This window comes from Dama dama, chromosome 12 (genome assembly GCF_033118175.1).
Source record: "Dama dama isolate Ldn47 chromosome 12, ASM3311817v1, whole genome shotgun sequence".
Classification (NCBI taxonomy): domain Eukaryota; kingdom Metazoa; phylum Chordata; class Mammalia; order Artiodactyla; family Cervidae; genus Dama; species Dama dama.
In genome coordinates, this window is record NC_083692.1 from 74851174 (window position 1) to 74879072 (window position 27899).

The 27899-nt window shown below is 42.9% G+C and overlaps 1 protein-coding gene across 3 annotated transcripts in view; it reads right to left on the bottom strand.

Moving 5' to 3' along the window:
* The window catches only part of TEP1 (telomerase associated protein 1), a 44571-nt gene extending 21149 nt beyond the window's left edge, over positions 1-23422 (bottom strand). For all 3 annotated transcript variants that reach the window (XR_009695158.1, XM_061157666.1, XM_061157665.1), the window contains exons 1-13: positions 23237-23422; positions 11610-12290; positions 10304-10483; positions 9877-10011; positions 8779-8940; positions 8235-8396; positions 7843-7917; positions 6079-6203; positions 5741-5898; positions 3181-3290; positions 2740-2830; positions 2328-2514; positions 394-562 (exon numbers count right to left, since the gene is read on the bottom strand). Coding sequence is in view for 2 of the 3 variants with exons in the window: in XM_061157666.1 (XP_061013649.1) it covers positions 394-562; positions 2328-2514; positions 2740-2830; positions 3181-3290; positions 5741-5898; positions 6079-6203; positions 7843-7917; positions 8235-8396; positions 8779-8940; positions 9877-10011; positions 10304-10483; positions 11610-12266 (2211 nt within the window). In the remaining variant the exon portion in view is untranslated. The remainder of the gene's footprint in view (positions 1-393; positions 563-2327; positions 2515-2739; positions 2831-3180; positions 3291-5740; positions 5899-6078; positions 6204-7842; positions 7918-8234; positions 8397-8778; positions 8941-9876; positions 10012-10303; positions 10484-11609; positions 12291-23236) is intronic.
* Between the last annotated feature and the right edge of the window lie 4477 nt (positions 23423-27899).

The following is a 27899-nucleotide window of genomic DNA, read 5'->3' on the forward strand; positions in this document are numbered from 1 at the left end:
AATCTGGAAGCCAAATGTCTTCACTGGTTAGGGAAAACTGGACAAAGTCCCCCAACTGAGATAGTTTCAAGAACTTCTCTGGTGGTCCAGTGGCGGACTCCACGCTCCCAATTCAGGGGATCCGGGTTTGATCCCTGGTCAGGGAATCAGATCCCACATACCGCAACTAAAGATCCTGCATGCCACAACCAAGGCCTGGCACAGCCACATAAGTAAACAGGGGATCTTCCCAACTCAGGGATCAAGCCGGGGTCTCCCGCATTCCAGGCAGATGCTTTAACCTCTGAGCCACCAGGGAAGCCCACAGATAAATGAATACTCCCCCCATAAAAATAGAAGCCTTCACAGGTGACTGGGGGTAAAGAATCCACCTGCCAAGCAGGAGTGTCTTACCCCTTGTGGGTTGCTCTTGGGAAGGATTCTGTCTGCACTGGCATCTGTCAGATAGACCAGGAGGGTGCAGCCTGGCAGCGGGGGCAGGCTGTGTTTGACGGAGAGGTTCACAGCTGTCTCCAGGGCCTGTCGATACCGAGCCAGCATCTCTCGGTCACATTTCCACTGTCTGCAGGCAGGAAAGAAACAGACGGAAGGGTCAGGGGTTTCTCTGCCACTTGGAGGCAGACGGGAAGATGAGAACTTGCCACTCAAGTGTAAGTCTCCACCTGTCCACAGCCTGTCTCCAGTGTCAGTAGAAAAAAACGGGGACAGAACTTCTCTCAGCCCCATTCTACAGGACTCTGCTAATCCATCCCATGGAGTAGACCCACTCTCGGACACTGCTTGCCATGCTTACCACATCAATCCATATTTGCTTCATGAGGCAAGATTTAACCGCAACTTTTTTGAGGGGTGGGGCTGTGCAGGGCAGCTTTGGATATATGAGTTGCCTAACCAGGGATAAAACCGGCCCCAGTAGTCAGAGTACCAGGGAATTTCCAACTGCTGCTTATTTTTAAATTGCAATTTGAAGAACAAACACTAGCTTCTTACTCTGAAAAATGGCAATTAAAGGAAAAAGAGACATTCATCCCACCTTTCCAAGACAACCCCTATTTCAAAGTAAATAAATAGCTTTAGTTCATGAGGGTGGTTATTTTTAGAGCTCCAGTTAGTAAATATGGGAAATGATAGAAAGTGTAGCATATTATTTGGTATTTGTTTTTAAAAACATCTTCAAAAAAAAAGAAGAGAGGGATCATGAAACGAGGGCTGGTAAAATCTTGATTTTTCACTGAACGGGAGTCCATTATGTTATTCTCATTACTTGTGTACAGGTTTAAATTTTTTCATCATTTTTTTAATCTAGAGAAGCCAGCAGTCTCTACCACTGCCTATCCAGTAGAAATAAATTACAATTAATGAAATGAAATTGAAATTATACATGTAAGGTTTTCTAGTAGCCACATTTTAAAAAGTAAAAAGAAACAGGAAAGATTAATATCACATTTAATTTAGTCTAATGTATATATATACATATATATATGTATTTTTCACTTCAACATGTTAATACAAAAATTAAAAATGAGATATTTTGCACCCTTCTTCACACTGCCCTCAAAATCCAGCACATCTCAGTTCCCACTAGTCACATTTCAAGTGCTCAAGAGCCACACATGGCTGGTGGCTACCAAACTGACCAGCAAAGACATACTGTTAGAACTGCACCCTCAGCTTAATTCTTTAATGGCCCTGTGTTCAGCCACTGATCCACTGATTCAGGTGAGTCCTGGCCACTGAGTCCTATTAGAAGGTTAGATGAGCCCAGCATTTGTCTTGAATGAAAATGAATGAAGAAGTATCTAAAAGGACAAAATACTGGGAATTCATCAAACTTACAGAACCAATTTTATACCTATCTTTGAGTCTGCTTGAGGATAACAATCTTTATATGTATCAAAAGAGAAAGGAAAGGGAATGGGTCAGAAAATACACAGAGGAAAGAAAAAAAAAGAAAAAGAAACAGATAAGACAGAGAAGAAAAAGAAAAGGATGAACCAGAGCATAGGTAGAGAGGCACTATTGTGGACAAAGAGGAAGGGAAAGCTACATAGGCTGACAGAGTTCACAGAAACCAATAAGGCAATCACAGACAATAGAGTGGAGGCCAAACACTGATTTTGTTTCACAATCTCTCTACAGAACAAAGTTAAAGACAAGGTTTTCTATGCCAAAGACGATTGGAAACAGTCAAGTCACAGCCACTGGGATGACTGACAAACATGTTTTCACAGAATAAAAGCTGGGGTTTCCAGATGAGTTCCAAGCCCTTTTAGGGTGCCTCTGATGCCCACCCTTTGCTCCCAGATAGCACATACTCACGCACACACCTGGCCTTGTGTATTTCCAGCTTCTTCCGCTTGAGCTGCTCATATATCACAGGGATCATCATTGCTGTACGAAGTTCCCGACGGCTTGGCTGGCGAAACTGCCAGGAATAGGCATGCTTCTTGCCATATTTTGTGTTTTTAATTATTATCTGCTTTATCAGTTGTGTGTTGGAAGGAAATGGCAACTCTGGATGGCAACAGGTAAGTATCTGAGTTAGGCAGCTTCTATTCCCTCCTCTTATCTTCCCATCAATGCTGTTTTGAGTCCTGACCCTTGGGGCTGGCCAGTGGCTGACTTCTGCCCACCCCACACACTGAGAGAGAAAGTAAGAGGCTGAAAATACCAGTGCTGCTAGCTCATCTGTTCTCAGACATGAGAGAGAAACAGGAGTTGGGAGAAGAGAGATATTACCTTTCTTTTCAAGTTGAGCCTCAAGGTCATTGATGGAATCATGAGCATTAAGGAATCTGAATGGAAACTGCCGACTGTGAATCACCGTCTTCTGCAAAGCAAGAGAAGGGTCATGAGCAGAGGACCAAGAGGGATGGAGACCATCAGAGGCTTCAGGGGCCAGGAAGATGAGATAACCCCTCTATTAGATCTGTAGGAAGGTGGAAAAAGACAAAATAGATATTAGACAAAGGTAGAAAAGAGTAGATGTCCTGAGAGACTGTGAGGAAAGAAAAGAGAGGAAGTAACAGAAGGTTCCCTGTTTCTCTTATATCAGACTCCCTCCAAAGTGAGTTAAATCACAGAAGTGATCTCAGAAAATAAAAAGGGAAGTTCTCAAACAGCAGAGTGGCTATGACCTTCCCTAGCCACTCAGAGAAGCCTGGCTCCCCTCACACGTACAGCATGCTGGAGTCTCTGGAGCACAAGCTCATGGTGACGGGCGCTGATTCCAACCCGCAGCAGGTTGCGCAGGTTCCGAAGCATGGCCATGAAGGGAAGTTTCCCACTGTCTGCCGAAGGTGAGCCGTAGGGTGACAAAAGCAAACAGAGGATGAATAAAAGAGGTCAGAGACCAGAGCAAGATGATCAGAGGCCAGGTAGAATATTCACATTAGAGGAAATGAGGTACTAATACATGATCTATTGTCCACAAAAAGTTTTAAAGGCCTGGAAAGATAAAAATTGGGTTGCCGGATCTTGGAGCAAAATCTATACGTTTATGGAATTAGCTATTTCAACAAACAACTTAGGTCATCACTTTGTTGGCTCCAGTCCTGAGACTGGGCTCGACTGGCAAAATACATTCTCTACAGTAATGATTTCCAAACCTTTTAGATGGCTAAAAGAGAACTTTCAAAGTGTAATCTTATAAATTATATACATGGAGTACTACCAACCATGTAGCATGGACTAAGTGACTACAGGGGTTCCATCTATATAGTAAATATTGGAAACACTCTTTAGATAAAGGTAGACATAAACAGAAGGTGTGATATTTTTCCTGGGGACCCCCCCAAAACACACTCAGACCACATTACAGCCCTGGCCTATGAGGCCCCAACCCACATCTCAATCACTAGCCCTACCATCAACAGCTTTCATTAGGAAAGTGGTGGTAACTTTTTAAAGGTTATCTAAGTCTCATTTGAATTATAGCTAGAAAGCTTTCAGCCTTCTGGAAGTCCTGGGGTTCTCCAGTCATAAGTCTTCTTCTGAGTTAGATTGTGTAAAACAATTAAGTTGTATACACAGTATAAGTGATATGTGACAAGTCATGAACTACTGCATCCTTTGTCAACTCATAAGTTTTGCTCAAATGTTGCTATATATGAAAGATATACTAGATCAACTTGATAAGAAATTAAATTCAGTATCATATTCTTTGATACACGAGAAAATAAAATGAATACTCATTCTATAGATGAAGTAGTTCACTGATTTCATTCTAAAAAATTCGTTAATGAGTTACTAATGAGCCTCTGAGGGCCAAAGAGGGATCTGTATATCTAATTATATTTTATCTTATATTTTATACTTTATTTCTTACATTTATCTTCATATCTATATTTATATAATTATAAATTATGTAGTTCCTAAAGTATACAATTTATTAGTACATGTATAAAATTTTAAAAAATACATGTACATATATTCTGGTGTATCCTAAAAATTATTTTTGCAATATATGATCCAGTGGGCTGGGGACCACTGGATTAGATTATGGGCATTTGTCTCAACCAAGATAAATGGCACAGTTTTAATTTTCAGGGGCAGAGGGAGGAAGTGGAGATGATGCATACTAGAATCACCAACACATATAAGCTGCCATCCAGGTCTCTTTATCCCACTCTACCCAGAGTTGTATCAAATGGGGAAAAGATTGTCAAGCATGTGTGTATGTCTTTTTGTGTTTTAATTCTCATGTGATTCTGATATATACACCGCCAGTAACAATCACAAAGTGAGAAAAATGATAAGTGGCTGAGCTATTTGGTCTGCCCTGAGTACAATCTATAAATGACAGCTCAAGAAAAAGAAGAGCCAGCTTGGGTTTCTGAAGCTCCAAAATATGAAGTCCATAAAACTCAAACAGCCAGGACTTTCTGGTGGTCCTTTCTACTGGTCCAGTGGATAAGAGTCCAGCTTGCAATGCAGGGGACTCAGGTTCAATCCCTGGTCAGGGAACTAAGATCTCACATGCCGTGGAGCTACCAAGCCTGCATACAACTAGAGAGTCGGTGCAACACAATGAAAGATTCTTCAGGTGCGAGGAAGATCCCATATACCGTAACTAATAGCTGACACAGTCAAATAAAAAACAAACAAATAAAAACAAACCAAAAAAACCTCTCAAGCAGTCAAAAAGTCTACAATCAGATATTTTTTAGCAGAAAGAAGCTGATTTTAAACTTTCAAAGATGAAGGAGGAAATAAAAGAAAACATGGATTAGAAAGGGCCTTCTATAGTTAAAAATAAAACTAGCAAAAAAACAGATTGAGAGTGACTTGGTCCTCTCCACCTGAATTCTTTTTATTCATGTGGGCAAATGACCTAGAACATCCGTGTCCTAAAAATGGGCTTTGGTGGAGATTTCAATGTGCCACGTCCCAGTCCAAACTTCGTGTGGATGAGTGACACAGGTATTGACACAGTGATATCAGAGAGAAGGTAATGCTTTTGTCATGTATTGATAAAGGCTTGTATTATATCACCTAATATATTACCTAATCACATCTGAAATTATGACCTACCTATGATGTCAGTGCTATTCAAAGCAGAGGCCATTGGCCACTTTGGTGTGGTCAATGGCAGACCTGTTAAATCCAGTCATTTCCAGTGATGGAAATGCCAAGTGAAAATAACTGCATCCTGCCATGGAAACTTCTATTTCAGGGGCCAAAATGTAGAGGCATGAGTGAGGAAGACAGGAAGGGAGTGTGATAGTCAAGGTTACTCTACCGATGAGTTCCTCCCAGACGGTGGCCTTGTTTCCCCGTAAGCTCAGCTCCCGCTCCCAGGTCTCTGGTCGAGCGAGTTTCATTCGCTTCCCGGCTCTGCTAGAATCCCAGGGTCCTGGGAGGTGGCTTCGAGAAAAGGCCTGTAGGTTGGAGGGGTATCTAGAACAGACAAGGGAAAACATCATTTCAAAGGCATCTGAAAATAACTCGGAAAGGAACAGTGAGTCAGTCAAAGCCAGTAAGTCCCAGTTAAGGCCAGGTCTGCTCAAACTATAAGGACTGGGGTTATGGGTGTTGAAGAGTCAGGGGGTTATCCAGATGGAGTGTGTATTTTCTCACCTGCAGCCCAGCAGGGCCTGGACAAGCTGTGCAGGCTCATGGATGTGCAGTCTCTGTACCAACTTCTTCAGGGTGAACCTTTGCTCACTCTTTTTCTCTGACACTGAACTGTAGGTTGTCTCAAACTGTGGAAATATTCCCAAGTCCCACAGGGGTCATTCAATCTAAGACTATGGTCATTTTCTTCAGAAAACAAAAAACAAGACCACCCTATACCTAGATTTGGCAAAGAATAGGACTAAAGAGTAAAACTCTTCAGCAGCACGAGTTTCTGAGTAGGTGTGTGGGGTCGTGTGTTTCATCTACACAAGGTTGGACTATCAACGGTTAACAACGGATGAATGGCTTGTGAAAAGCAAGATGAGGATTGAAAAAACAGAGAATAGCCTGTTCTTAGAGCGAGAGAGAGGGAATGCAGCTCTTCTCTAAATCACTGATGGGCTTCCCTGATGGTCCAGTGGTTAAGACTCCATGCTTCCACTGCAGGAGACATGGGTTCAATCCCTGGTTGGGGAACAATGTCTGAGACTTGGATCATGCAACTGGAGCACAATGTAAGCTGTGCGAAGTTAAAAAATGAAAGAAGCTGACTTTCAGAATCCTCCATGGTAGAAGAGCTAAGTTTGGGATATATTAATAGGATGAAAAGACCAGTGGACCAACTGAGGATGTGTCTTCCTGTAATACTAATATATTTTACCAATAATCTTATTTTAATGATGATGATATCATTTTTCAGATTGAGGTATTGTTAGAAATCCTTTAAATACCGTAACTGATTTAGTTAGTCCTCACAAAAAACCCAAAGAAGTAGGTCCTGCTATTATCCGATCCATTTTATATGTGAGGAAAATGAGACAAAAGAAGGTGAGTCATTTGACCAAGGTTGCATAGCCAGCAGGTAGGGAGTGGGGGTGGGGTGGGATTCAAAACTAGGTGGTCTGGATACAGATTCTATGCTCTTAACCACTTAAGTGTGTGTGTGTGTGTGTGTGTGTGTGTGTGTGTGTGTGTGTGTGTGCATGCTAAGTCACTTCAGTCATGTCCGACCCTTTGTGACCCTATGGCGACCGTAGCCCACCAGGCTCCTCTGTCCATGGGATTCTCCAAGCAAAAGTACTGGAGTGGGTTGCCATGCCCTCCTCCAGGAGATCTTCCCAACCCCAGGATTGAACCTGCATCTCTTTTTTTGTTGTTGTTATTTATTTTATTTGGCTGCACTGGGTCTTAGTTATGGCATGTGGGATCTAGTTCCTTGACCAGGGATTGAACCCGGGCCCCCTGCATTGGGAGTGCAGATTCTTAGCCATTGGACCACCAAAGAAGTCCCGAACCTGCATCTCTTAGGTCTCCTGCGTTGGCAGGTGGTTTTTTTACTACTAGCGCCACCTGGGAAGCCCTAACCACTAAGACTAGTGCCTAATTTGTTATTAAAGTAAACAAGAAAATAAAAATTTTTTATTTGGCTTATTTTTTTTAATTCCTATGGAAGGTGGAGATTTCATAATGTTTTTAACTCATTTATCCAGCTGGACATGACATCTGTCGGTAAAGAATGATGGCAAGGAGAGCAAAATGGAAACAAAAGGAGGCTTTCCCAGTGTTCTCAAAGCCCCAGAATCACAGCTGAGAATTCCAAGGACACTGAAATGTGCCTACTACACCCACTACCAGTATTTCTAGACCAAATGGAATTCCATTTCTAAATATTAGTTGAGAAAAGATGGTACGTGTACATGTAGAACCCCAGAAAAAGGCACTCACCATCCTCTGTTCATCTCGAATAGGCCAAATGAACCTTGGCAAATAGGTCTGTGTCTCAGAAAATCTATGTTCCTTCTGTAAGGACAGAAGAAACCGTTTCAAAAAGGGAAGGGATGGTTGTCCCTAGAAAGACCCATTCCAATAGCCCATCTCTATCATAAAGGAAATGGCTGGGAAAGAGGCTGGCCCTGCTCTCTGCTGCCTGAGCTCCACTCAGCTCCTCTGCGTTTCTCTGCCTCCCTCTGTTCCTGGTGGTAGAAGCACGTCAGCTGTTTAAAGGAGGTGGGGGCGGGGGGAGGTGGGGAATCAGTGTGTTCCCTCCCCCACCCTTCCAACTTTCTGGGGAAAAGGGGGCCAGGCTGTGAATGACCAGGGTTGAGGCAGGGACTGACTGGAGGGCGGGGTGGTCGTCGGGAGCGCCGCTTGGCCCGGTGCTTCCGAGGGTTGTACTTAGCCAGCTGGTACTCATCAAACTGGGAAAATTTGTCCCTCATCGCAGCACGCAGGCAGGCAGGTAGGGGCGCGAGACAGTCCTCCCGTTCTCGACACAGGAGCTGTCAGAGAGATGAAAAACCATCAGGGGTGAGACCACTTCATGGGGTTCAGTGATAGCACAGGATACAAAGTCCCCAGCCTCAGCTCGACAACAACAATTTCTGTGGTCCTGGACCTGTCGGCAGACTTCTCAGAGTCTCCTTCTCTTCACTGTAAACATGAGGTCCAGAGTAACACCAATGTTTCTCAAACTCTGTCCAGCCCTTCTCAATCACGCCCTCCCTGTTGGGCAACCAAGTCTGGTACTGCAAGAAACTGTCCTGTCTGGGCACCAGGCTTGAGACGGCAGGTCAAAGTGTCTGAGAGTTTTCTCCAGGGATGCAGTGAGCAAAGGAAAGGGAACCAAGTGGGAATTCAAGCTCAGGAAACTGAATGCCATACCTGGTAGAACCTGGCCACCTGGATCCAATCGGAAGGCAACTGGACGATGGCACAGAAGTATCGTCGCAGGTAGGGGCGGGAGAGTGGCAGGAAGGCAGCAATGGCCAAGACTTTGTTGGCCACATCCCGGACATTCAGCTGCTGCCTGGCGTACAGAGATGCCTAGGGAACAGGGTAGGTAGCACTGGCCTCTCAGCCACCTCTTCATAGCATCGTGCCATAAACTAACTTCCTTATCTAACCTGCCTGCATAAAACCTTTCCTGAGCCCTCCATATTGTCTATAAAGTCCAAGCTTCTTGGCTTGGCATTCTACATGCTCCATAATCTAGCCCTTATTCACCAGTCTTCTCCTAAGTCTACATACCCCGACTTAAGGGCCTTTAACCCTTTCCCTCTTTGGAGGGCTTCTCTGGTGGTCGAGACGGTAAAGAAACTGGCTGCAATGCAGGAGACCCAGGTTCGATCCCTGGGTCGGGAAGATCCCCTGGAGCAGGGAATGGCAACGTACTCCAGTATTCTTGCCTGGAGAATTCCATGGGCAGAGGAGCCTGGAGGGCTACAGTCCATGGGGTCGCAAAGATTGGACATGACTGAGTGACTAATACTTTCACTTTCACTTCCCCTCTTTGGAAGACCTCTCACTTTTCAAACTGCTGATTTATCCTTCCATCTTCCAAAGTCTAATAGGAAATATGTTCCCCCTCTTCTCTGCTTCTGAGACATTTGCTATCTACTACTCCATTTGTATTTACATAATATCTGGGATTGCTTTTACTTCCCTAACAATACCACACATGCCCTAAGAGCCAGATACAAGTTTCATTATCTTTTGGTACAGCCCTCAAGACATTGTGTGTTTAGCCTGTGTACTTACTAAATAAACAAACCCTAGTATACTCTCTCAATCCTCTCTTCCCCTCCTCCTCAGAGAACCCTAGGGACTGGGCCGCAGGCTCACCCCGAGATCCTACTGTCTTCCTAAGTAACGCTCCTCCTGCCCCTAATACAAAGCTGCCCACCATCCCTCTCATACACAATAACCAAATTCCCTTCCTCCTAGCTTCCCACTCCCATCCCTTCCTTCACGTCACAATACCTTGAGGATAAACTCAGGCTCAAATTGGGCAACTTCGCTGCAGACTTTGAGGAGGAAAGCCTGGGTAGAGTACGCTGCATCATCTGTGTTTACATTTGCCACCAGCGAGGAACACAGAAAGCTCATGAGAACCATCTGGGAATCGAGAAAGAGAGGGAAGAAAGGGAGGAAAGGGGTCAGAAGGACCAACTTAAGCATCCACTCAGGCCAACTTACAAAGTCAAAGACAGAGAGAAAGAACCCAGATTCAGGAAGATGTTTGTCTGGCTAAGAGTTCTGAAAAGAGGATTAGCAAGTGAAACACCAGAGCTCCTGCCCCTTCTTTCCATGGAGGGGATCTGGATCAGCCTTTGGTGACCATTCGTCTCACCTTCCCCATGCCCTCCCCTCCACCACCACCAACCTCTCCCAGCTCCAGAACTTTTACCTTCACTTCCTGAAAGACCTGTTCAGTAGGCTCAGGTTGAGATTCAGAGTCCCCAGGGGAGAGCTTCAGGGCCGGCTCCTCCTCCTCCTCCTCTCCCAAGTTTAGGCTATAAAAAGGCATTTGAACCTCTGCCCATTCCTTCTCTTCTGGCTTTTTCTCTCCTGAAGATGACCATCGACCCTGGGGATAGTGGCAGTTATTAATCCCAGCACACACCCACAGCCCCTCAAACAGACAGATAGCTGAAAGCAACACCCAAGGCTAGGAAGAGTCCACATCTATCTTCTAGCACCTAAACTCTCTCCCTTCACGCCCCAGCATGGATCTGTCCTGTCTGATGGAGTGAGACACACTGGCACACACACACACACACCCTTTCCCAAATCAACATTCTGAGTGTTTGCTCAGATGATTCATGATCTGCTTTCATCTTCTTATTGATGTCATAGCCTAGAAGCCTGGGGCCCCTCACAACACATCTTCTAATTGCTATTAAGGTATTATGGAGTTAGAAGAAAAAAAGACCAAGTCCCAGATTAATCCCCCAGCAACCATGCCCTTACTCTCTGAGCCTCAGTTTCCTCATCCTCTGCCACCTACCTGATGGGGCTGTTAGAAGATTAAATGGGATGTATATATGACTCTTTGCAAATTGCAAAGCCCTAAATAAATATAAGGTAGCAGTAGCTGTAATCCTGACAATGACCCTATGAGGTGGACTTTCACTGACTTCATCTCAAAGGTGAAGAAATGAAAGCTTCAAAGGGCTAAGAGTCTTGCCCAAAGTTGAGTGGCTTGTAATAACAGGCAGAGATGGGGGAAGGCTCAGATTCACCTTTCCCTCAGTCCAAATCTCAAGTCTCCATAGAAGGAATGTGTGTCTGTCTATCGATCCTGACCTGCATACAAAACGTGCTTATATAGATGTATAAGTGGACGTGTGTTTGCACATGCACACACAGTGAAGTGGTCCAGGGTACTATAGCTATATCTCATGCCTTGTAAGATCTCAAAAGCCCCTGACTGACTCTGCTACTGCAATACCATGCCAGCTCTCCTCCCAAGCAGAGGCTTTCCAAGAACAAAACCTATTTTTGCTCTATTGTCCAGTATCTCTGAACTATACATGCAGTAAGAGTAATGATGCTGATGAAGACGGCCTTTGGGTAAAAGGCACCTCAGGAAGAGAGTCTGAGGAGAGAGGGTTCACAGACGCAGAACAGAGAGACACTGTGGCACTGAAAGCTAATGACTAGAGCATCTAAAACGGATGGCTGCAGTGAAGACAACTGCCTGGAGCGATTACCAGAACTGCTTCCTGAACTCTCTCTGGGGCAGAGATGGTTTTCGAGACCCTGGGGCAGGTCAGAAGGCCGAGTCCCTCAGAGAGGCACTGAGCCCCTGAGGCTTGAGGCTCAGACAGCAGGTGGTTGCTGCTCTTCAGGTTGCACAGATCAGCTTGCGCCAGGTGAGATATCTGGAGATTTGGGAGCAAGGGGCTGATGGACACAGGGCTCTTTAAAATGGTGAGTGTGGCCAGGCACCGGTTCTCCAAGGAGAGGATGTCTGAGTGGGCAGACACATGCCCGGGTGGTTTCTCCAAGGTCTTCAGGTCAGGAAGTGTGGCCAGGCACCGGTTCTCCAAGGAGAGGATGTCTGAGTGGGCAGACACACGTCCAGGTGGTTTCTCCAAGGTCTTCAGGTCAGGAAGTGTGGCCAGGCACCGGTTCTCCAAGGAGAGGATGTCTGAGTGGGCAGACACATGCCCGGGTGGTTTCTCCAAGGTCTTCAGGTCAGGAAGTGTGGCCAGGCACCGGTTCTCCAAGGAGAGGATGTCTGAGTAAGTAGACACATGCCCAAGTGGTTTCTCCAACATCTTCGAGTCAGGAAGTGTGGCCAGGCACTGCTTCTTCAAGGAAAGGATGTCCATGTGGGTAGACACACACCCATGTAATTTCTCCATGACTGGGGCCCAACCTGTATATACCTAGAAGGAGAGAAAGACAGATGATGAGCAGCTGGCTGTAGTGGGAATGCATGTGTACTGGGACTAAATCTTTCCCATAGTTGTCCTGGTAATGCCAGTGACCTGAAGGCAGAGAATGACCAATATTTGTTTTTCTAGGACTTGGTTCATTCCAAGGATGTATTCAGGGAGTATTCAATCCAGAGTATACAGGGAGTATTCTAAGGAGGAGAAGTAGGGAAAAGATAAGGCAGAAGTTTAAGAGTAAGGAAGGCTTAAAACAAAAAGAAAAAGCAAGAGCTTGAGAGGAAAGGAACATGTCTTCACATGAAGGGGTAAGGAAAACTCTAGAGCTATTGGTGTGATCCCAACTTAGCACAGGAGCCAAACTGGTCATCTGGACTGGATTCTTGGTGAAAGAAAAACAAACATCTTTATCAGGTATCAATACTCACCACCTCTATTGCTTTTTTTCTCCAAAACTCCAGATATGTTTTTAATGAGCAGCCATGTTTAAAAACCAGACTATATGATGATCTTTTACGTTTATCTAGTTTTGCTTTTTCTATTTCATATTCAGTGCTCCCATTTTATTTAGTTTATGTTTTCCAATTTCTCTCTCTTCATTTTTTAATTTTTTTTAATATTCTTGCTCAAGTTTTTATCAAGCATAGTAGAAAAGCCTTTGTATACATATATATATAGTATGTATAATATATATTTAAAAGAACATGAATTTTTTACCTAGCTAAAAAAATTATGACATTTTGATTCTACTTGTTTGACTCAGTATGAATACAGTGCTAGGATTCTAATTTTAAAAAAAAAAATAGATACAAACAAGCAAAGGTTTACTGTATAGCACAGGGAACTATAGTTAATATCTTGTAATAACCTATAATGGAAAATAATCTGAAAAATAATATATGTATATATGTATAACTAATCACCTTGCTGAGCACCTGAAACATTGTAAGTCAACTATACTTCAATAAAATATATAAAGAAAAAATAAAGCAATTTTAAGCAGGAAAAAAAAAAAGAAAATACCACATCAACTTTTTGCCTCTTACTCACTCTTTAACCAACTAAATAGAATTCTAAATAGAATTCTATCCCCACTAGTTCTCCAAGGCTATCCTCTTAGGTAACTAATGAAATTCTGGTTACCACAAGAATAGAGATACCTTGGCCCTTACTTACCTTCTCTCTCAAGCAGACTATGACACTGTGGTCACTCTCTCACTGAAACTCTCCCTTCGGCTTCCACGGTGCCAACCCGGTTTTCCTCTTAAAACCCTGACCGCACCTCTTGGGGGTTCTTCCTCTGCAATTCCTTCAATATTCATATTCCTTAGAATTCTTTTCTAACCCTTCTATATACTACTTTCTCAGGATGGTCTCACCTACTCTGTTGCTCCAAGTAATACTGCTACGTTGGCAACTCACATATTCATTCCATGACCCAGGTCTCATCTGAGCTTCATATTCATTTATCCATTCCCTTGTTGGACATCACCACTTGGATGCCCCAAAGGTATCCAATACTCCATAAATCCCAAAGGCATCATTTTTCTACCTCTTCCCCAAATCCACTTCCCCTCATTGCCCCCCCTGCTTGCAGGGGTTTGAATAAAATAGGCTTGAGTTTGAATCCTGATGAGACCTTGGACTGGTTCCTTAAACTCTGTGCCACAGTTTCCTCATCGACAAAACTGAAATAAATGCCTACCTCATATAGTTGTACAGGAAGAAGTAAAAAATAAATAAATAAATGAATCACTTAAGAGTAGTGCCTGGAGCTTAAATGCAAGTTATTGTTATTTATTATTATCATCCAATAAACTACCAAATCCTATTGATTCTACTCCTTCAATATCTCCCAAATCTAATTCTCTGTTCTGCCTGTCACCATCTTTGCTGAAATGCTCCAATCCACACGGCACACAGTGCTGGGAACCAACACACGAGACCCTACCCATGACAAGGCCATGAGGGAGAAAACCTGACGGGCAAGGCAGATCAGGTTTTCAGGGGTTTCAAAAAGGCCAGCTCACGAGATTCCCACCCATGACAAGGTCATGAGGAGAAAACCTGACAGGCAAGGCGGATCAGGTTTTCAGGGATTCCGAAAAGCTGCCCCCGGCGCTCACCTTAAAGATAACATCTGTCTTTCTGATGCTTGCTTCAATAGACTACTCCCTAATTTCTCTGACACAGGCAGAAGGCCTTCCCCGATCTCTTTCCAAATAAAAATCAATTTAGAACTTTAATCAATAAGTTTCCCGGATGGTGGTATTTTATGAGATCATCCAGGGTGAAAGGAATGTTTTAATTTAAACTCCTTTGCTGGTATTTTAGTTTGTTTGGCAAATGCGTTTATGCCCTTGGTACTAATATGCATGATTGCTTATAATACTCTAATCATAAAATAACATAAAGAACCTGATCATATAAAGGCCCTAATAGACATAGAGCCCTTCGGGGGGTGAGGAAGCCCTATTAGAAAACACAAGAAAAATTATTCTAAAAGTAGCTATTGGGTTAACATTTGCTTGCTGTGTTTTTGCTCTTAATGTGCTAAGGTTGTTATAGAAACCATTGTTAATATAGTTATAGATCTAGAAAAATAAGAGCTTAGCCCTAGTGTGGTAACAATGAGATGGTTGTTAATTGTCAGCCAGGAGTGCTAGGCAGAGGCTGCCTCACTGAAGCCACAGAGTCTGTATAGGGTAAAATTCAACTGACAACTTCTGCAGAAGGATTAATTTTTGTGTTAACAAGGTTATACTTCTACTCTGTCCTGTTGCCCTATGAGACTGCTACCGTTCAGTTAAGGTCACCATAGAAACAGAAAATAGGTTTACATTCACCTGACTTGCATAAAATGTTAATAGGCTCCAAGGCCAGAAGACGATGTACAAGACCCTCATAAACAAAGAAGTATGCAGAAAACACCCTGGTTTCATGAAGAACAAGCTGATGTAATGTTAAACTATCTTCGCCTTAGAGATGTACTAACTTAGGGTATAAAAGCTACGGTAAAAAATAAAGCATTGCCAGACCCTGCCAGACTCGGCTGCACCCCCCGTCTGGTCATCTCTCTCTCTCTCTCTCTTTCTTTCTCTCTCCCTCGCAGACTTGGCCCTATCAAGGCTGGTCTCACGTGTCTTCTCTCGCTGACGCCGTTCATCCTGAGGGTACCCCCTGGATCCTGCTGAGACAGGACCCCGGCAAGTGGCGCCACGAACAGGGAACGCAAGGGTAAGTCTCTCATTGTCCAGTTTTCGGGACAGCTAGGACCCCACTAGGGCGTTGCGGGCCCCCCTGCATAAGACAGGTAGGGTAAGGAAAGTGGGTAGGCTTCAGGTTTTAGAACCCCACTAGGGCGCTACAGGCCCCCCTACATAAGAAAGGTAGGGTAAGAAAGGTGGGCACGTTTCAGGTTCTTTCTTTCTTTAAAATTAAGCCTCTTCCTTTTTTTTCCTCTTTTTTTCTTCTTCTAATTAGTAACAAAAATGGGTAACAGTCGGTCAAAAGAAAGACAGCTTTTTATTGGAATCATAATGCAACTCCTTAACCACAGAGGAATTAAAGTTAAAAAGACCAGTGTTCAGTCCTTTTCTACGTTTGTCCAAGAGCAATGTCCTTGTTTTCCAGAAGACAGCAGTTCTCCTGAGTTCCCTTACCCTCCTGCCCTCCACCCGGGTGCCCTTTCCAATGAGATCTCTTGATTTGTCAGCACATGTGTCTCCTCGGACAGTTCATTTATAAAAGCCCAGTTACAGGCCCTGAAAGGGGTCCCCCTTCCTGCAACTGGTGGGGACGCTTCTTTGCTGAGACTGATATCCTGACCACTCGGGGTACTCAGAGGTCAGCTTGCCTACCAATGGACCAGACCCAGCGGCAGCAACTGGGACCCTTTTGTCCCTGGTCTCCTCCTGACGCGGACAACTGGCCAGAGTGCCCCGACCGGTAAGGAACAAGAGACTTTATTGACCTCTCTCCCCTTCCCTCTCTCTGTCCTCTCCTTAGCCCTTCCTATCCTTCCCGTTTTCCTAATCCCCCGGTCCTGGACACAGGAATCTGGTCGAAGGGGCTCAGCTTGAGCTGAGGATTGGAGACTGATCACCACCTCTTGGCAGAGAACTCGAATTCCGGTAGAGCCGAGTTCCAGTCCTCCCTTCTCTGGAAGCCCAGGGAAAAGTCCCGTAATGCCTGGGTGTCTGCAGGTGGCAGGAGACGTCTGTAAGGCCACCCCTTTTGCCCCCCTATCCCACCTCCTCCTCCTTCTTCTTTTCCTTTCCTCCTCTTAAAATCTTTGAAGACATCTGAAGTTCTGTGTCTCTATAGGAGGTTTTCTGAGAGACTGTATTCTTGTATTTAAGGGAGTGTCTGATGAGGACTGCCAGGTTTATATGTGTGTGTTTTAACTCTGTGGTCTGTGTTGTGATTTTTGATGGCCAATTTGCTTTCTGTTAGAACTTGATTTTCTTTCCCTGTGCCTTGAGACCAGGGCTCTCAGGAACACTTATCTAGACCATCTCTAAATCCTGAGACTGAGGGAAAAAGGGAAAAAGCCTTTAAAAATTTTTATTTATTTCAACTTTTTTATAAACTAGTAAATTTTATATTGTAATATCTAATTCATGACCAAACTTAAGAAAATGAAGCTAGATCTTGCACTGTCTGTCTAAATATGTCTTGGTATGTCTTTGTCTCCGGGTGATATTTTTTAGGTTAATTTGTAAATGAGCTCTATTTAATTGGCTTAAAAAAAAGGTAAGTGCTTACAAATCAAATAATTCTAAATTAAACAATAAATTCCAGGTTCAGGTAAACTGGGAAATATTCAGTATTAAATACCTGATATTAATGTTTGTTTGTTGACCTGTCTAATAGAGACATGTCTTAGAGTAATTAACATCAAGTAAAATATTTTCATTATGCCTAGGTTTATTATAAGTTAAATATTGTTATATTGTAATATCTGTTACAAGTTTGTCAGCAAGGAAAGTACCTCAAGTAAAGAAACTTCCAAAAAAAACTGTAAATAAGATAGCAGTTTTTAGATAAACGATTAAAAATCATCATACTTTAGAAATGTCTCTCTAAAACAGTCCCTTTAGATTTTGGTAACCTGAATTTCTAGGGTTGTGCTAAATTAAGTGACTGATTTGGTGAATAGCTAGATCATTTAAAAAAATAATAATAAGATTCTGAAACATTCATTACTGAACACTAATTTCCTCTTTCAGAGAAACTAAAGATTTTAGACTATTAATAAATAATATTTGATGCTATCCTGAGATGTTCGCTAGAATTTTTTTTTAGAAATTATCACTGGTATTTATGTTCACCAATCTATAGAATGCTAATATAAAAGTAAATTCTTGGTTGCTTAAAGAAAGTAGGATGTGTATGTTCAGTAAAGAAGGTATGAAAAATGAAGTTACATTTTATAAAAAAAAAAAAAGGGAAGTAAGTTTGACTTACAGGTGGCTGTTTCAGGATGGGAGAACGAAGTAATGGGTACAGAAAGTGTTAAGAAGGTTTGATGGAAAGTGCACTCCAAGGGAAGAGTTTTGTGCATAAATACAAGTTTTCTTGAGACGTTGAACTGCCTTTGATAATGGATTTTAAGTTTCTTTACCTCTGAAGTGATCTGTTCTATGTTTACCTTTGAAATCTTCTTTTTTACTTTGGCTAAGTAAATATATTATTTCACAGTGATCTATACGATTCTACCTGACAGAGTACTATAAACCCTTTTGATATTTATTGACAAAACTGCCTAAATGGCTTGACTTCTAGCTGACTTTGGGATGCTTCAGAGGGCCCCTGAGACATCCCAAAGAGCTATTAAACTACCTGAGTTCATTTGACATGTTAAATTGCATGGGAATTATTGTTGGGGGAGTGATAAATCTTCTCAGGTTATATTGTATGGTTGATGTTACTTATATAGATATCCTAGAAATTATGTGAAATTCATGAAAATCTGATATGTCCTGGTAAAATGTTGTCAGTTATAATTTTAGTTATCACATTAAAGTGTTACAAGTCACAGCAATGACCAGGCTACTTTGTCAATTACAATTTAATTAGATTTTAAACATGCCTTATATGGTTTCACTCTTATGCTTTTAAAAAAAATACTGCTAGTTCTTTAAGATTTATAAAAAGACTTTTCTAAGATTAACTGAAAGATTTTGTTTGTTTGCTATCTGGTAAATTGGTAACAGACTGGAATTTAGTCTACTCTCTATGTTAAGAGAACAAAGTTTTCTTAGAACGAATCTTTCAATAACAGATTATGAATTTCTTTGCCTTTAAGTGATTTATATTTGTTTTTAAAATCTTTTGTTACTTTAGTAAAGTAAATAAGTGTTATTTAAGATTATGGTACATATAAAAGCTCATTCTGTTTCTACCAAAAATAACCCCTCACTGTTAGACTTGTGCTATCCTAATGTCTTAAAACTGACAACACCCCTGCTTACACTTCTAAATCTTTTCAAGACTTTTGTACAAGGTTTCATATAAAATATAGCATAGGTATCCCTTATAACCCACAGGGACAAGCCATCGTAGAAAGAGCACATCAGACCCTAAAAACTCAAATTTTAAAACTACAGGAAGGTGAATTTAAGTATAGTTCCCCTCACCAGATTCTACAACACGCTCTTTTTGTGATAAACAATCTAGACACTGATTCATTTAGGGTTACTGCAATGCTCCAACATTGGAGTCCAGAGCAGCAGAGTACAAAACCTCTGGTTAAATGGAAAAACCTTCTTTCAGGACAATAGAGGGGTCCTGACCCATTGCTAACCAGCGGCCGAGGGTGTGCTTGTATTTTCCCCCAGGGTGCTGAGTAGCCAATTTGGATCCCGGCAACACAGTACATAGCTCTACCTAAAGGAGCTCCCAATACATACCCCAGCCACCATTTACTGCATCACTTTATTTCATCAAGATAAAAATTTATCTTGTTAGGTTATCTGCCTAATTGTTCACCATTTCTCCTTAATAAAATAAAACTCCCTGAGGGTCAGGGCTCCTTTGACTTCTTCACCTCTGTATGCCCAGCATCACACACATAACCTAGCTTCTAATCTCCTATTTTTTCCTGCTACTCCCATCCAACTTTACGCTTGAACCATACAAACTCTTTTCAGCTTATGAATTGCCAAGGTATCTCTTGACTCTAGATCTTTGCACAGGCAAAGGCCTGGAACACTCATCCTTCTTCCAAGACCACCCCTCTTCCCCAACCCCTTCTTTACTAGGCCAAATTCTACTTCCTTCTCACTCTGAAGGCCTCAATTTAATAGTCAGTGCCTCCAAGGAGCCTCAGGTGAAACCCAGCCCTCAGCCTGGTATAGGTGGTCCTTCTTTGTTCCCACACTGTACTTCCTCAAGCAGAGAACACATCTTTGCACTGTAATTGTCTGTTCATTTGTCTTTCATTCCCCTGGACTATAAGTTCCTGAGGACAAAGACCCTTCAGCCTTGTTCACCATTGTTGGAACAGTGCCTAGTTCATGCGATTCAGAAGTTTTTGAAAATCTGGTGAAAGCTATGGAGCTTTTTCACATGAGTATATACTATTTTGCATTCAGTTTTCAGGAAGTCCACCATGGATCTCCTAGAATCTCCATTAACTGCAAATTAAGAACTTCCACCTGACAGAATGCTTGAATTAATATTATTAGGAATGTATATACTCTCTTATTTGGAGAAATGCTTACCTCCTATTTACATTTTTTAGGAAAAAGTATGTTGTTAGGATTGAGTCAGTCACTTAATCCTTAACATGTAAGACTTTACGGACCGAAATGTAGAATACTTCCAAGAAGGTTCGAATGGACTGACAATCCAGAACCAGAAAGGACAATGGATATCTCATTGGTTATCAGTGTGGGCAAATGAAATGAAGAATGATGGCCTGGATGTCCCTGGTGGCTCAGTGGTAAAGAATCTGCCTGCCAACGCAGGAAACACAGGTTCAATCCCTGGTCAGGGAAGATCCCACATTCCATGAGCAGCTAAGCGTGTGAGCCACAACAATTGAGCCTGTGCTCTAGAGTCTAGGAGCCACAATGACTAAGGCCACATGCCACAACTACTGAAGGCTGTGAGCTCTAGATCCCATGCTCCACAACAAGAGAAACTACCGTAATGTGAAGCCCCCACTTACCAAATATAGAGAAAAGCCCTCACAAAGTAATGAAGACCCAGCACAGCCAAAAATTAATTAATTAAAAAAAAAAAATGATGGCCTGACTTGCAGCAACAGGGATGTAACTAAAGATCATCATACTAAGTGAAGTAAGTCAGAAAGAGAAAGGCAAATACCATATATCACTAATACATGGAATCTAAGATATGGCACAAATGAACCCATTTACAAAACAGGAACTGACTCATAGACATAAAGAACAGATTTGTGGTTGCCAAGGGGAAGGAAGGGAGGCAGAGGGATGGACTGGGATTGGTACATACAAGCTATTGGGGTTGGTAGATGCAAACTATTACATTTAAAATGGATAAACAAGGTCCTAATATATAGAACGGGGAACTGTATTCAATATCCTGTGAAAAACCATAATCGAAAAGAATATTTTAAAATAATGTATATATGTACATAACTGAGTCACTTTTGTTGTAAAGCAGAGATTGGCACAACACTGTAAATCAACTATACTTCAATTAAAAAAAAATTTAACAACAACAACAAAAAGAATGCTTTGTACATTTCCCTCATGTCTGTGCTACATAAGCCCCCAACAAAAGGTGTGGGCAATCTCAGAATTGACTCAAGATTTTAAAAAGAAGTCCCATTATAAAGGTAGAAAAAACTACAGTTACATGTTTTTCTCTCCCTGGTGTTTGTGAAGGAGATTCAACTGACCTACAAATGAAAAGTAAAAATCCCCATCTCGAGTTCCATTCTCCAGGGACAACCACTGCTAAGTTTTATATGAAGAGTTTCGGAAACTTTCTATGCATATACAAGTACATGTATAGGTCTATACTTCTCCTTCCCCCATATTCACCACCCCCTCCTTCTTTCTTTTGTTTTACACAAAGAGGATCCTTCTTTGATGGTTTGATGTCAGCACTTTCTATCATTGTGAAGCAGAATTCATCAAGCCATTGGATTGTAATTTGGGAGTTCCCAGTTGGCTCAGCAGTAAGGAATTCACCTGACAATGCTGGAGACAAAGGTTTGATCCCAGGGTCGGGAAGATCCCCTCGAGAAGGAAATGGCAACTCAATCCAGTCTTCTTGCCTAGGAAATCTCATGGACAGAGGAGCCTGGCAGGCTATAGAGCATGGGGTCGCAAAGAGAGATTCAGTTCAGTTCAGTTCAGTCGTTCAGTCGTGTCCAACTCTTTGCAACCCTATGGATCACAGCATGCCAGGCCTCCCTGTCCATCATCAACTCCTGGAGCTTACTCAAACTCATATCCCTCGTGTCAGTGATGCCATCCAACCATCTCATCCTCTGTCGTTCCCTTCTCCTCCTGCCTCCAATCTTTCCCAGCATCAGGGTCTTTTCAAATGAGTCAGTTCTTCACATCAGGTGGCCAGAGTACTGGAGTTTCAGCTTCAACATCAGTCTTTCCAATGAATATTCAGGACTGATTTCCTTGAGGATGGACTGGTTGGATCTCCTTGCAGTCCAAGGGACTCTCAAGAGTCTTCTCCAACACCACAGTTCAACAGCATCAATTATTCGGCGCTCAGCTTTCTTTATAGTTCAACTCTCACATTCACACACGGCTACTGTAAAAACCATAGCTTTGACTAGATGGACCTTTGTTGACAAAGTAATGTCTCTGCTTTTTAATATGCTGTCTAGGTTGGTCATGACTTTCCTTCCAAGGAGTAAGCGTCTTTTAATTTCATGGCTGCAGTCACCATCTGCAGTGATTTTGGAGTCCCCCAAAATAAAGTCTCTAACTGTTTCCATTGTTTCCCCATCTATTTGCATGAAGTGATGGGACCGGATGCCATGATCTTAGTTTTCTGCATGTTGCGCTTTAAGGCATCTTTTTCACTCTCCTCTTTCACTTTCAAGAGGCTCTTTAGTTCTTCTTCACTTTCTGCCATAAGGGTGGTGTCATCTGCACATCTGAGGTTATTGATATTTCTCCTGGCAACCTTGATTCCACTTGTGTTTCACCCAGCCCAGTGTTTCTCATGACATACTCTGCATATAAGTTAAATAAGCAGGGTGACAATATACAGCCTTGAAGTACTCCTTTTGCTATTTGGAACCAGTCTGTTGTTCCATATCCAGCTCTAACTGTTGCTTCCTGACCTACATACAGATTTCTCAAGAGGCAGGTCAGGTGGTCTGGTATTCCCATCTCTTTCAGAATTTTCCACAGTTTATTGTGATCCACACAGTCAAAGGCTTTGGCATAAACAACAATAAAGAGAATCATACTTTAGACGCTGCATGCTGTTTCAGTCCTTTCGCATTCTTTGCGACCCTATGGACTGTAGCTCGCCAAGCTCCTTTGTCCCTGGGATTCTCCAAGCAAGAAAACCGGAGTGGGTTGCCATGCCCTCCTCCAAGGGATCGTCCCAACCCAGGGATGGAACTGGCATCTCTTACATCCCCTGCATTGGCAAGCGGGTTCTTTACTACTGGCGCCACCTGGGAAGCACGTTAGTAGCCACCACACTTTTAAGTTGACTGTGTGACACTCCACCCTGCTTAAACACAGCCCGGGTTCCCTTCCAAGAACACACAGAACAAGGAAGAGGACCCATTCTCATCTGGCCTCTTCCTCCCTCCTTCAGGGTCCTTTCCACCCCCGGGCCCTCCCGTTCCTTCAGCCTTCTCGCTCCCTCTTTCACACTCCACCTCCGCTCCCAGAGCTGTCCGAGGAGCCCGGCCGAGGCACCCCAGTCGGCGCCCGCCCCGCCGCGTCCGGGGAGGTCACTACCTGGCCGCGCTACGCCCTTCCCGCTGGCCCCGGGGGCCGAGCCCACGCCGAGACACAGGCCGGGGCCAGCGAGGCAGGTTCTCGATCCTCCAGGGAGACACCTGGGCCTGGAGCAGCGAGCTGCCACGCGGGACGCTCGGTTCCGAGCAGCAGGAATAGGATCAGGCTCTGGGTTCCGCTGGTAGGAAGAGGGGAAACCGGAGGCGGAGCCGGGCGGGGAGAGGGGCGGAGACTGTGCGGGACTAGGCGCGGCCCGCGGGGCGGAGAGAACGGCGGCTGACGACGGGGATAGACCGAGCACTTTGCAGCTTTTTCTGGGGCCCGCGGTTAGTGCCACTCTCAAGCCGCACCTTCTTTCCCCTTTCCTCACCCTCTCCTCCTGTCCCTCAGGTTTCCCCTGCTACCAAATTCTCTTCTTTTGCGAAATTTCCTCTTTTGTTATGTCTTCCAACACCATTTCTTGGAAAAGATTTTGATATGTTCTCTGCCGATCTGGCCACATTTTGTTCTGGTATCAAATATAATGCGACTGTTAATTCAGGTGCAAGTTACTTGGTAAAAATAGAAGTAAAAGGAAAGGGAAGATCTAAAGCAATAGCCTGTAACTGGGTGTAAATATCAAATGATCAAAGCTGAGTGAACTAAGAGCATGCCTATGTCCATCTGGGAGAGGTCCCTGGATTACAAAGAATTTTTTGGAGCCATTCTGAATGGCTAATGCAGAACTGTTTCCCAAAAGGTGGGACCAGGCTCAGCAAAGAGACAAGTGACCTTTACGATGGTAATGCTAGTGCTATTTCATAAAGAGCAGGGCCCAACAGATTCTAGCAGGAGAAACATGATTACTCGTGTAAAACAGATTATGATTATCTGTCTCCAATAAAATATCCCTTTCCTAAGGGTAAGCTTCCCTGATGGCTCAGTCAGTAAAGAGTCTGCCTGCAATGCGGGTGACCTGGGTTTGATCCCTGGGTTGGGAAGATCTGCTGGAGACGGAAATGGCAACCCATTCCAGAATTCTTGCCTGGAGAATTCCATGGACAGAGGAGCCTGGTGAGCTACAATCCATGAGGTCACAAAGAGTTGGACACAACTGAGTGACTAACTTTCACTTTTCCTAAGGGTGGGGAGTGGGCATCCCAGGTTGCTCGGTAGTAAAGAGTCCACCTGCCAAGCAGGTGAGAGGGGTTCAATTCCCAGGTGGGGAATCTCCCTTGGAAGAGAAAGTAGCAACCCGCTCCAGTATTCTTTCCTAGGAAATTCCATGGACAGAGGAGCCTGGTGGGCTACAGTTTATGGTCTTGAAAGAGTCGGACACAGCTGAGCATGCATCCAAGCCTGGGAGGGCACTTGGATTCTCAGGGGACAACTGAGCTTCATCTCAGAATCGAGGGCACCCAGATCCCACCTAACTTCCTTAGTTGCCTCTCTTACCACCTATCCCATTAGTCCCAACACTCTTTTTATAAGAAATACTTTTATATTCCCTATTTGATCCTGAGCTACAAATTATAAATAGTGTATTTTAGCTAGATACACAGTCCAAAAGTTTATAAAATGTCTAAAGAGATATAAAAGAACAGTAGAGAAAAGGGTCAGTGCAGTTCAGTTCAGTTCAGTCACTCAGTCGTGTACGACTCTTTGCAACCCCATGAATCGCAGCACGCCAGGCCTCCCTGTCCATCACCAACTCCCGGAGTTTACCCAAACTCATGTCCATTGAGTCGGTGATGCCATCCAGCCATCTCATCCTCTGTTGTCCCCTTCTCCTCCTGTCCCCAATCCCTCCCAGCATCAGGGTCTTTTCCAATGAGTCAACTCTTCGCATGAGGTGGCCAAAGTATTGGAGTTTCAGCTTCAACATCAGTCCTTCCAATGAACACCCAGGACTGATCTCCTTTAGGATGGACTGGTTGGATCTCCTTGCAGAGAGAAGGTAATTTATTATAAAATACTATGTGTTTATATACATAAGTTGTTGGACACGACAAGAAGACACAATGAGATACTTAGATGTATACATCTCTCTATAGAATCACCTTGAATTTAACAGTTACAGATGCAGCATGATACAGGGATGTTCAATGGTGATTCAGGTATCACAAACAGAATTGCTGATGTAGCATGATTTTACAAAATAATTTTTAGCAAAGTTTTGAATGAAACAAGGTATAGTCATCCCACGATGTTCATGGTAGTGGCATTCCTAGAAATTTTAGTGTGTATTAAACTATGCATAAAATACCTTATGTTTCTATTTAAAATAACACTAGAGCCTAATTGTGTGTGTGTTTGCTCAGTTGCTCAGTTGTGTCTGACTCTTTTGGATCCCATTGACTATAGCCTGCCAGGCTCCTCTGTACATGGGACTTCCCAGGCAAGAATACTGGGGTGGGTTACATTTGCTTCTCCAGGGGATCTTCCCCACCCAGGGATAGAAGCTGCCTGTCCTGCATTGTGGGTGGATTCTTTATGGCTATATACCAGGGAAGCCTTTATTCAGTCTAACCACTGCCTGCTTCAAAGAATTGCACTGGCCAAGTGGTTTATGAACAAGCACCTATTTGGGAGCACTTGGTATCAACCAAGGATTGAACCTAGGCCACAGCAGCAAAAGCGCTGAGTCCTAACCACTGGACTGCCAGGATATTTTGCCAGATTCTTTTCCATTATAGATTGCCAGAAGATACTGATAACCTTTAATTACTTCTACTTTTAAAGTCCATGTTAAGAGTTTCATCAGTAAGTTTCATCCATGGAGGTGAATCTACACCGGAGGTGTGGTATGATAAAGAAAGCAGTCTCAAAAGTCCTTCTACTTGTGTTTAAATAATGCTCAGCATTTATAAACCCTATGACCTTGGGTGCATAAATTCATTCCTCTGAATTCCAGTTTCCCTATCTGTAAAATGAGGGTAATAATAGCATCAACTTTCTATGGGTTTTATTGGCATTTAAATGAGATAATGCGTGTGAAGCACTTAACGCACTGCCTGGCACATAGCAAGCACTTAAACTAGTTCTTTCTCTGTTATGAGAGTTGACTTTCATCAGTAAATTGTTTGAAAAGCATGTAATGCATTGGGGCTCAGATTAACTGTCTGCTGATGAGTCAAACTGACATATAACTAGAAGACCTCTAGCCCCCTAAGTGACTTACCCTCAGCTGGAGTCCAGATGAATCCATATCCCTATCTCAGGAGCAATGTTAGTCTGCATTAGCTGAGAATAAACCTGTAACCCTCTGTATGGCACTCATGGTCTCAGGGGTGCTGCAACACACTGGCCCCTTTTTTTGGCATCATCTAGCTCACTAATCTAAAAGGATGTAGCCTGGAAACGTAATTTACAAACTGTCAGCTAAATTCTTTTCAAAATGTGTGTAGAGGTCCTTAGGACTATTCCAAGTTCTGTGGCTCGTGACTATAATAACCCTATGATGTTCATATATAGGTGTTATCCCTGTTTTATGGATTAAGATACTGGCATTCAAAGTGGTTAAGGGATCTACTCATGATTACCAAAACAGCAATTGATTTGGAGTTTGAGCTCAAGTTACTACTTCTAATTCAGTTCACTCTCAAGCTGTACTTTTTTTCACTGTTCTGATTAGAAATACAGATGATTGTATTTTGAATCATCTATAAATGTCTATCTCTCAAAGGAAATAAAGACTATAAAAGACAATAATCTCACCACTAATGACATACACATGTATTCATGCATGTATATATGCATATATATATATATATCTAATGTATATATTTTTTAATAGTTGTATTAGCAGGAGTTGTGATAAATTCACACTTTTCCACCTATGATCCTTTGATCCCAAGAGTTAGCTCAGATTTGGAATGTAGTCTGTCACCCTAACAGAGTAATTATGACTGTCCTGCATATAAACCTAACCTGAGATGCTTGTCCCAGCCAGTCTCCGGGTCCCAATGTTATAGGTATGTCACTTGGAGTTTGCTCTCATTGAAAACGTTCCTCTTCATTATGCAGACTGTGCCACCTGCCTTGGCTTCTTACACTGTTAAAGAAGGGTTTGAATTACACTCTCTCCAAAATCTCTTCATTCCATGTTCTACTGAACAATCTTTCTATGTAGTTTTTCACTCTTTGGAGTTGGACATTGTTGCTTCTATATCCTGGATTGTCAGTCTAGATAAATAACGGCACTTAGTTTTGCCGTAGGATATTTATTTTTTGGGACGCACTGGAGGGCTTGTGGGATGTTAGTTCCCCAACCAGGGATTGAACCCTGACCCACAGCAGTGAAAGGGCCAAGTCCTAACCACTGAACTTCCAGGGAGTTCCCTGAAGTAGGATTTTTATGTGATTTTTACTCTTTAGTATGTATTTTTCATTTGTTTTTTAAACTTCTCTCGGTTTTAAACTTCTCTCAGTTGCTATCAGATTTCCAGATGTCCAGGACATAAACTATATAGTATATTTGACAGGGAAAATATTGGGAGAAGGAATCAGTAAAGTTTCTGTTTTCAGTAGTACCGAATTCCATGATGAGTCGAGTGAAAAATAAGAGGAGAACAAGCTCAAGGTGATGACAAAGCTTTGTGTCTAGGAAAAAGGAAAAATGATAGCACCAACAAAGCATGATGAGTCTGAACTGAGGATAGTGGTAAATCCAAGTGGAGGTGAG